Source organism: Chenopodium album, chromosome 19 (genome assembly GCF_948465745.1).
Source record: "Chenopodium album chromosome 19, dcCheAlbu1.1, whole genome shotgun sequence".
In the NCBI taxonomy this organism is placed as follows: Eukaryota; Viridiplantae; Streptophyta; class Magnoliopsida; order Caryophyllales; family Amaranthaceae; genus Chenopodium; species Chenopodium album.
The window spans coordinates 25,067,483-25,078,645 of NC_137852.1; the positions used below are offsets into that span (position 1 = coordinate 25,067,483).

At 38.1% G+C, this 11,163-nt stretch overlaps 1 protein-coding gene across 1 annotated transcript; it reads right to left on the reverse strand.

Annotated features, from left to right (window-relative positions):
- Positions 1-2,357: 2,357 nt before the first annotated feature.
- LOC145594207 (uncharacterized) lies at positions 2,358-3,428 on the reverse strand. The gene has a single exon (XM_081650541.1). It carries the CDS (start codon positions 3,426-3,428, stop codon positions 2,358-2,360), a length of 1,071 nt encoding a protein of 356 aa, XP_081506667.1.
- Positions 3,429-11,163: the final 7,735 nt, after the last annotated feature.

Here is an 11,163-nt window from a genome sequence, read left to right on the forward strand (position 1 = left end):
CACCTAGACTCAGCTGCATAAACAGCAGGGCTAGACAAGAGAGGCATTACAATAAGACCCAGCAAAAAAACAAATATAAATTACAGAATCAACCACTTCCTATCAGGGACAGGGCATCTACAAGCAACAGCAAACATAATATCCCTAAGCACAACTTCACCAGATTTACAGCTTCCTGTAAAGATCAAAGAATTCCTCTGCAGCCAAATATGGTAGACAGCTTCAGCAAAACACATCCCCAGCAATCTGTTCTTAGCTCTATCCTTTCTGCAGATTTTAGCAATCCACATGGCTTCAGCATCAAAACTTAGGATAGGCCTGTTGTAACCAAAGATAGCCAAAATTCTTCCCCAAATGTCCCTAGCAAATCTGCATTCAAAAAATAAATGCTGGACAGACTCAAAATGCATATTACAAAGGAAACAGGTAGGGTCACACTGCATATTCCATTGACTCAATCTATCCTTTGTAAGCAATCTATTCCTAACAGCAAGCCAAAGAATGAACAAGCTTTTAGGGGTAGCAGCATTGTTACACATCAATCTTCTCCATGGAACTTTAGGAGCTTGAGTCATGAGTTTCAGATAGATTTTTTTTATCTTGATTTTATCACCATGTTTGACAGCATCCCAGCCACCAATATTATCAATTATAGATCTACACTTCAAAATTCTTCTAAGCACCCAAGAGCATCTCCTAGGGGCAGGCTTATCCCACCAAGAATTGTCCTTGAAATAGTAAATGTGGACCCATTTCACCCATAAGTTGTCAGCTTTATGAGCAAGATCCCAAAGAAGCTTAGAAATAGCAGCAGAATTCCATTCAGGAAGAGAAATAAGATTCCAGCCACCACTGACTTTTGGAAGGCAAACCTGAGACCAAGAAACAAGGGATTTCTTGGTTGGGTTGGCTTTCCCAGTCCATAAGAAAGCTCTAAACCTTGATTCAATTTCCCTCAGAATCTTTTTAGGAAGAATAAAGATTTGAGCCCAGTATGTTTGTATTCCAAAGAGAACACTCTTCACCAACTGAAGTCTGCCAGCATAAGAAAGATGCCTAGCAGACCACCCATTAATCCTGGAAGTCACTTTATCAACAAGAGGTTTGCATTGGGCTATGGTCAATTTTTTTGAAGAAAGAGGAACCCCCAGATACCTAAAAGGGATGGTACCAGGAGCAACTCCAACAAGATTCCTCAGTTCATTTTGATCATAAACATCAAGACCACCAAAGTACACTTCACTTTTATCCAGGTTTGCAGAAAGACCAGAAGCTTCAGAAAATTTAGAGAAAGCTTGGAAAAGCAAGGAGACAGACTGAGCATCAGCCCTAGAGAAAAGTAACAAATCATCAGCAAACATGAGATGTACTAGGTACATTTTCTCACATCTAGGATGATAGTTGAAATTAGGATTTAACTGTAATTCAAAGAGACATCTAGAGAGATACTCCATTCCAATAGCAAACAAGAAGGGAGACATTGGGTCTCCCTGTCTGAGACCTTTTTTTGCAGGGAAGGGCTTAGAGGGGATACCATTAATCAAGATAGAAAAGGAGACAGAAGACAAGCAAGCCATAATCCAAGCAATAAACTGGTTAGGAAAACCAATCTCAGACATAACAGCCTTCAGAAAACTCCACTCAACAGAATCATAAGCCTTTTTCAAATCAATCTTCAGCATACACCTAGGGGACAAAAATTTATGCCCATAACCTTTAATAAGCTCAGTAGCTAATAAGATGTTATCACCAATATGTTTCCCAGGGATAAAACCAGCTTGGGAGCCATCAATCACCTCAGAGACCACTTTTGCTAGCCTTGCAGTAAGAATTTTGGAGATAATCTTATAAAGAACAGAACAGCAGGCAATTGGTCTGTAATCTTTGGCAAAGGAAGGATTTTGAACCTTAGGGACTAAGGTTACAGTAGTGCAGTTCCATTGCTTCAACATACTACCAGTATTGAAGAACTCCAGAACACCTGCATAAATATCATGTTTTACCACATCCCAGGATTTCTTGAAAAAATAAGAGTTGAAACCATCTATCCCAGGAGCTTTGGAGCTGTTAATATCCTTCAAGGCTGAATCAATTTCCTCAACAGAGATAGGAGTTATAAGAGACTGCTGAGAATCCCTAGAAAGTTGAACACCTCTTCTCACAGTATTAAGATCAATCCCAGGGAGAGAGACAGCACTAGTACCCAGTAGAGCTTTATAAAAACCAGTAATTTCCTCTTCAATGGCAATAGGAGTTTTCAATAAAGTGCCATCAGCAGCAAAAATAGTATCAATTCTATTCCTGCTCTGTCTTTGTTTCATGACAGCAAAAAAATATTTGTTATTACTATCACCAAGCTAAAGCCAGTCTATTCTGGATTTTTGTCTATATATGCTTTCCTGAACATTAACCCAGTACTTGACCCTCTGAATAGCTGCCATCTCTTGAGTGTGCAACTCAGTATTATCAACATCACTAATAATCTGCTGCTGAATATCATAGAGGGCATCTTGAGCAGCTTCAAGTTTCTCATCAACCTTACCAAATTTCTCTATATTCATAGTTTTAAGAGCAGTTTTAACTTGCTTGAGCTTAGACCACACTCTATACATTGCATTTCCAACAACAGGACATTGCCAAGCAGAAGTGACCACAGTCAAAAAGTCTTCATGATCAGCTAAATAGTTGAGAAATCTAAAAGGCCTCCCTTTGCCAGGCTGAGAATGAAAAATATCAAAGAGAACAGGATTGTGATCTGAAATAGAGGGAGGTAGATAAATAGCTTCCACATGCCCAAAATCCTTAATCCAATCTTGGTTTACCAGTCCCCTATCAATCCTAGAAAAAGTCCTAGGTCCATTATGAGCCTTGTTGCACCAAGAGAAGTAAGAACCCTTACTCTTAATTTCTGCTAAAGCTAAGTCATCAATAAGGTTCTGGAAGTCCTTAGTTTCATAATCAGTAACCATAGCCCCATTGATTCTATCATTACAGGACAAGATAGAGTTAAAATCCCCAGCACACAACCAGGCTCCAGAAATACCAGGTAACTGCCTGATGCCATTCCACAAAGACAACCTATCCTGAACTGTGTGCAAACCATAAACAAAAGTAATGAAAATCTGAGTCTGCAGATCCCTAGTAGTGAGCAAACAATGGACTAACTGTTCCTGAGCAGAAATTATAGTTAGATTGAGAAGATCAGCTTTCCAACCTATCCAAATTCTACCTTTTGGAGAATTAGCATAATTAGCAAACCAAGACCAAGCACACCCAAACTTCCTTTGAACCCTAGCAGAGTTCTTCTGCTTTACTTTAGTTTCAATAAGACACAGTACATCACACTTATGCTCAGAAAGTAGCTTTTTAACAGCAGCCACTTTCCCAGGGTCATTAAGACCCCTAATATTCCAAGAGAGAACTATCATGACCCCAGAGGGGGATTCCCATCACCCCCATTAGGCTCATTGGTTTCATCAACAACCTCAACCTCATCAGAATCTAAGGACAAAGCCTGATAAGTATTAGAGCTAGAGGCAAAAGTAATCTGCCTGTTTGCTTTTTTCTTAGATATCTTACCTGGAATTTGCCACCCATTTTGCTGTTGAGGTGGAGTAATGTCTTCCCCAGGATCAGTTGACTTCACCTTAGCAGGCTTCTTAGGAACCCAAACTTTTCCCACCTGGTTCTGAATGTGAGTGGCTTTTGTACCTTCTGTTTGTTTCTTCTTAAAGACCCGAGGCTTGGAACAATCATGTCCAACCCTATCACATTTCTTACAGAAAGGAGGGGTCCACTCATATTGAACCTTAATCTCAATCATCTCAGCAGCAGGGCTTTCAACCCATACAGATGCAGGCAGGGGTTTGGTAACATCAATTTCAACCAACAGCCTAGCAAAAGACACTCTAAGCTGTCTTGATGTACACTCATCTGCACATACAGGAACACCAAGCAAGCTACCAATTCTACTCAGAGTATCAGCTCCCCAGCAATTCAATGGCAAATTTTGGAGCTTAACCCATAGAGGGATGGTTCTAAGGATTTCAGCATGAAAATCAAATTTATCAGACCATGCCTTAACAATTGCAGGTTTACCAAAGAACATGTGAGGTCCAGCATACAGAATAGCATTCTTATCTTCACTAGACTTCAAATTAATAATAAAGTAGCCCTCATCATGCCAGAAAATATCTGGTTTAGCTAAGTTACTCCAGTTATCCGCAATATACTTATGAACAGCAGAAATAGTTGGAGAATAACCAACAACATAAAAGATAAGAGCGTTACCCCATTTCTTATTGCCCTCAAGAATATCAGCAGAGCTAAGCTTAGCAACAGCTTTCCCATCTCTCAATTCAGGAGCAATAAAAGACAGAGTAGACCCTTTTGCGCTCAGCTTTCCTTTAAACAAATTCTTCCATTCATCAGTAGAAGCTTCAGGGATTTGATTCGAAGCACTGGTAGCCTTAAAAGCCTCTGGATTATCAGCATTTGGAACAATCGAGCTCTGATTTTTCCCTGGAATCAATGGAACAGTAACCGCAGAAACCCTAGGTACTGTTCCATTAGATTGGGCTTGGGATTGAGCAATAGAACTCCCAAAAACTTTCTCTAGAGTCCTCAGATCACCTCTGGATACCATACCTGCAGATGGATGAACTAGATGTGGTGGGGGGGTGACCAGTTCATCATCCTCAGGAATCGGTTCAGAGGAAGAAAACCCAGATTTTCGCAGAGTGTCCAAAACCTTATCAACAGGAGCTGGGGTTGATGATTTTTTCTTGCGAGGCATGGTGAAGAAGAAGCTAGATGAAGAACCGACCTAGCAAGCTCAAATCGCCATGGAAATTAGAGAGAGAAAAAACCTTAACACAATTAGCTTTTGACTCAATTGACTCAATTAGCTTTGTTGAATGTGATTGACTTTCATTTGACTCAATTAGCATTGTGGAATGCAATTGACTTTCATTTGATTCAAAAAGCTTTGATTGAATGTATTTGACTTTCATTTGACTCAATTGGCTTTGTTGAATGCATTTGACTTTCATTTAATTCAAAAAGCTTTGTTGAATGTGTTAGACTTTCATTTGACTCAATTAGCTTCGTTGAATGTGTTTGACTTTCATTTGACTCAATTAGCATTGTGGAATGCAATTGACTTTCATTTGATTCAAAAAGCTTTGTTTGAATGTATTTGACTTTCAATTGATTCTAAAAGCTTTGATGAAAGTGTTTGACTTTCATTTGACTCAATTAGCTTTGTTGAATTTATTTGATTTTCATTTGATTCAAAAAGCTTTGTTTGAATGTGTTTCACTTTCATTTGATTCTAAAAGCTTTGTTGAAAGTGTTTGACTTTTATTTGACTCAATTAGCTTTGTTGAATTCATTTGATTTTCATTTGATTCAAAAAGCTTTGTTTGAATGTGTTTGACTTTCATTTGATTCTAAAAGCTTTGTTGAAAGTGTTTGACTTTCATTTGACTCAATTAGCTTTGTTGATTGCATTTGACTTTCATTTGAATCAAAAAGCTTTGTTTGAATGTGTTTGACTTTCATTTGACTCAATTAGCTTTGTTGAAAGTGTTTGACTTTCATTTGACTCAATTAGCTTTGTTGAATGCATTTTACTTTCATTTGATTCAAAAAGCTTTGTTTGAATGTGTTTGACTTTCTTTTGATTCAATTAGCTTTGTTGAATGTGTTTGACTTTCATTTGATTCAATTAGCATTGTGGAATGCAATTTACTTTAATTTGATTCAAAAAGCTTTGATTGAATGTTTTTGACTTTCATTTGATTCAAAACGCTTTGTTGAAAGTGTTTAGCTTTCATTTGACTCAATTAGCTTTGTTGAATGCATTTGACTTTCATTTGATTCAAAAAGCTTTGTTTGAATGTGTTTGACTTTCATTTGATTCTAAAAGCTTTGTTGAAAGTGTTTGACTTTCATTTGAAACAATTAGCTTTGTTGAATGCATTTGACTTTCATTTGAATCAACAAGCTTTATTTGAATGTGTTTGACTTTCATTTGACTCAATTGGCTTTGTTGAATGCATTTGACTTTCATTTGATTCAAAAAGCTTTGTTTGAATGTGTTTGACTTTCATTTGACTCAATTAGCTTCGTTGAATGTGTTTGACTTTCATTTGACTCAATTACCATTGTGGAATGCAATTGACTTCGATTTGATTCAAAAAGCTTTGTTTGAATGTATTTGACTTTCATTTTATTCTAAAAGCTTTGATGAAAGTGTTTGACTTTCATTTGACTCAATTAGCTTTGTTGAATTCATTTGATTTTCGTTTGATTCAAAAATCTTTGTTTGAATGTATTTGAGTTTCATTTGATTCTAAGAGCTTTGTTGAAAGTGTTTGACTTTCATTTAACTCAATTAGCTTTGTTGAATGCATTTAACTTTCATATGAATCAAAAAGCTTTGTTTGAATGTGTTTGACCTTCATTTGACTCAATTAGCTTTGTTTAAAGTGTTTGACTTTCATTTGACTGAATTAGCTTTGTTGAATGCATTTGACTTTCATTTGATTCAAAAAGCTTTGTTGGAATGTGTTTGACTTTCTTTTGACTCAATTAGCTTTGTTGAATGTGTTTTTTACTTTCATTTGACTTAATTAGCATTGTGGAATCCAATTGACTTTTATTTGATTTAAAAAGCTTTGATTGAATGTATTTGACTTTCAATTGATTCTAAACGCTTTCTTGAAAGTGTTTGACTTTCATTCGACTCAATTAGCTTTTTTGAATGCATCGGACTTTCATTTGATTCAAAAAGCTTTGTTTGAATGTGTTTGACTTTCATTTGACTCAATTAGCTTTGTTGAAAGTGTTTGACTTTCATTTGACTCAATTAGCTTTGTTGAAAGTGTTTGACTTTCATTTGACTCAAATAGCATTGTTGAATGCATTTGACTTTCATTTGAATCAAGAAGCTTTATTTGAATGTGTTTGACTTTCATTTGACTCAATTGGCTTTGTTGAATGCTTTTGACTTTCGTTTGATTCAAAAAGCTTTGTTTGAATGTGTTTGACTTTCTTTTAACTCAATTAGCTTTGTTGAATGTGTTTGACCTTCATTTGACTTAATTAGCTTTGTTGAATACATTTCACATTCATTTGATTCAAAAAGCTTTGTTTGAATGTGTTTTACTTTCATTTGATTCTAAAATCTTTGTTGAAAGTGTTTGACTTTCATTTGACTCAATTAGCTTTGTTGAATGCATTTGACTTTCATTTGAATCAAAAATCTTTGTTTGAATGTGTTTGACTTTCATTTGACTCAATTAGCTTTGATGAAAGTGTTTAACTTTCATTTGACTCAATTAGCTTTGTTGAATGCATTTTACTTTCATTTGATTCAAAAAGCTTTGTTTGAATGTGTTTGACTTTATTTTGACTCAATTAGCTTTGTTGAATGTGTTTGACTTTCATTTGACTCAATTAGCATTGTGGATTGCAATTGCCTTTCATTTGGTTCAAAAAGCTTTGATTGAATGTATTTGACTTTCATTTGATTCTAAACGCTTTGTTGAAAGTGTTTGACTTTCATTTGACTCAATTAGCTTTGTTGAATGCATTTGACTTTCATTTGAATCAAAAAGCTTTATTTGAATGTGTTTGACTTTCATTTGACTCAATTTGCTTTGTTGAAAGTGTTTGACTTTCATTTGACTCAATTAGCTTTGTTGAATGCATTTGACTTTCATTTGAATCAAGAAGCTTTATTTGAATGTGTTTGACTTTCATTTGACTCAATTGGCTTTGTTGAATGCATTTGACTTTCATTTGATTCAAAAAGCTATGTTTGAATGTGTTTGACTTTCTTTTACCTCAATTAGCTTTGTTGAATGTGTTTGACTTTCATTTGACTTAATTAGCTTTGTTGAATACATTTGACATTCATTTGATTCAAAAAGCTTTATTTGAATGTGTTTTACTTTCATTTGATTCTAAAAGCTTTGTTGAAAGTGTTTGACTTTCATTTGACTCAATTAGCTTTGTTGAATGCATTTGACTTTCATTTGAATCAAAAAGCTTTGTTTGAATGTGTTTTACTTTCATTTGACTCAATTAGCTTTGTTGAAAGTGTTTGACTTTCATTTGACTCAATTAGCTTTGTTGAATGCATTTTACTTTCATTTGATTCAAAAAGCTTTGTTTGAATGTGTTTGACTTTTTTTTGACTCAATTAGCTTTGTTGAATGTGTCTGACTTTCATTTGACTCAATTAGCATTCTGGAATGCAATTGACTTTCATTTGATTCAAAAAGCTTTGATTGAATGTATTTGACTTTCATTTGATTCTAAACGCTTTGTTGAAAGTGTTTGACTTTCATTTGACTCAATTAGCTTTGTTGAATGCATTTGACTTTCATTTGACTCAATTAGTTTTGTTGAATGTGTTTCGGGGTTTTTTGTGATTCCCTCGGATACTGGTCACGCTCTGCTGACAATGAGACTCGGACACCTGCAAAACAACGAATATTCCGGTGATCGGAATATTCGCCTCCGACGATCAAGTTAGTGATCGGAAATCGGAAAAGCTAGAGAGAGAAAGTAGAGAGAAGTTGGAGCTTTTTAATGCTCTATATTTATGTTATGTCCCAATCCCCCCTTTCCCATCATAAATGATTGGGGTATTTATAGGGGTGAGAACATGTACCCCTCCAGGGTTTATGCCCTAGAATTTCGTGACATGATTGGCTGCGCAATCAGAGGTCGCCACGTGTCGTAGGGGGCGCCGTTTTACGGCTTTCAAGGTTTTCTCGGGATTTGGGCCTGAGGTCATCAGGGCCCTTTTCTCTTTCTGATTTCAGTATTGGGGCATTTAGAGATGGCTGACATGTGTCATCATGACTAGTGGACACGTGTCTCAATCTCATAGGGACACGTGTCGCCTGTTTATTGGGCCACGTGTCACTATAAAATTGGGCCACGTACCTGGGGTATTTTTACCCTAAACAGAATGCATTTGACTTTCATTTGAATCAAAAAGCTTTGTTTGAATGTGTTTGACTTTCATTTGACTCAATTAGCGTTGTTGAAAGTGTTTGACTTTCATTTGACTCAATTAGCTTTATTGAATGCATTTGACTTTCATTTGAATCAAGAAGCTTTATTTGAATGTGTTTGACTTTCATTTGACTTAATTGGCTTTGTTGAATGCATTTGACTTTCATTTGATTCAAAAAGCTTTGTTTGAATGTGTTTGACTTTCTTTTAACTCAATTAGCTTTGTTGAATGTGTTTGACTTTCATTTGACTTAATTAGCTTTGTTGAATGCATTTGACATTCATTTGATTCAAAAAGCTTACTGGCCCCTAAACATTCATTTGACGTACCTGGGGTATTTTTACCCTAAACATTTGCCCCTCAGAGGGGGTGGCTCGTACACTTACTGGCCGCCTCCTCTGATCTTGCACTCTGGACGTCCTGGTACTCTGGGTTGGGTTCGCTTCCCATCTGCCTTGGACGTCCATATACTTGTGATTCAAGGCTCTTTTTGCTACGTGGACGTCCATATATTTTGCCCTGGACGTTCTCGTAGCCTGGAATGAGCTTAGCTTTTTGCTTATCTGGACGTCCAAATTTTGTACTGGACGCTCTCGTACTCTGGAAGGAGTTGATCTCCTAACTGACCAGAACGGCCACTTCAGTGGGACTGGACGTTCTGGTACTCTGGGAGTTGATCTCCTAACTGACCAGAACGGCCACTTCAATGGGGCTGGACGTTCTGGTACTCTGGGAGGAGCCTATCTCCTAACTGCCCAGAACGGCCACATCAATGGGACTGGACGTTCTGGTACTCTGGGAGGAACCTATCTCCTAACTGCCCAGAACGGCCACTTCAATGGGACTGGACGTCCTGGTACTCCGGGAGGAGCTTATCTCCTAACTGACCAGAACGGCCACTTCAGTGGGACTGGACGTTCTGGTACTCTGGGAGGAGTTGATCTCCTAACTGACCAGAACGGCCACTTCAATGGGACTGGACGTTCTGGTACTCTGGGAGGAGTTGATCTCCTAACTGACCAGAACGGCCACTTCAATGGGACTGGACGTTCTGGTACTCTGGGAGGAGCCTATCTCCTAACTGCCCAGAACGGCCACATCAATGGGACTGGACGTGCTGGTACTCTGGGAGGAGTTGATCTCCTTACTGACCAGAACGACCACTTGAATGGGACTGGACGTCCTGGTACTCTGGGAGGAGCTTATCTCCTAACTGACCAGAACGGCCACTTCAGTGGGACTGGACGTTCTGGTACTCTGGGAGGAGTTGATCTCCTAACTGCCCAGAACGGCCACATATCTTCTTTGGGGTAAACTGTGCTTCCATGATTTCAGACGTACTTCCTGGCTTTCTAATCATGCTTCGTACGTCTGAGAACTGGGCGGACGCTTTTCCTCTTAGATTTTCTCAATTTTTGGAGACTAAGTGCTGAAGGTGTTAATTGTTCGTCTGGTCTCTTTCACAAGTTAACAGAACCCTAACGTCGTCCTGGCCCTTTCTTCGAGTAATTTCTCAAGAAATTACCGTTTGAATGTTTAGGCGGGAAAGACGGTTTTACCATTTTGCCCTCATGAATTCACTCTATAAATATGGGAGGTGAATTCTCATTTTCACACTTTACCCAATTGTGAATTCTAGAGAGAAGTCAGAGCGTTCTAGTGAGAGAAAGTTATTTTTCCCTTAATCTTCAAGAGCGCCGCCGTGAGTTTGAGTTTTCCGGGCATTTTTGAGTTTTCCGGGCAATCTTCAAGAACTTCACCACCACCTTCAGAACTTTCAGAACGTACAGAGGTAGGCCGTCTACATTTTCTCTTTTGTTTTCTTTTTGTTTTACTTCAATTCTGGATCCATACTCGGCTTCGTCCGACTCTTCTCATGAGGCCGGCCGTTCGCCTGGGACTGAGGAATCTAGAGTGGACGGAGAAGAGTTGTCTCCTCCTTGGAGTGAGTCTATGTCTGATGCGTACATACTCACCCCCACTTATTCTTCTCTGTCCCAACAGGCAATGGCGAGAACCATGCGTACGCGTGAGCTTCACGCGGCCAGGAACCCAGACGGAAGTCTGGTTCATCCTAGGGTCCCTTATGACCCTAGTGATCCAAGTACAATGGTGGAGACTGACTCCAC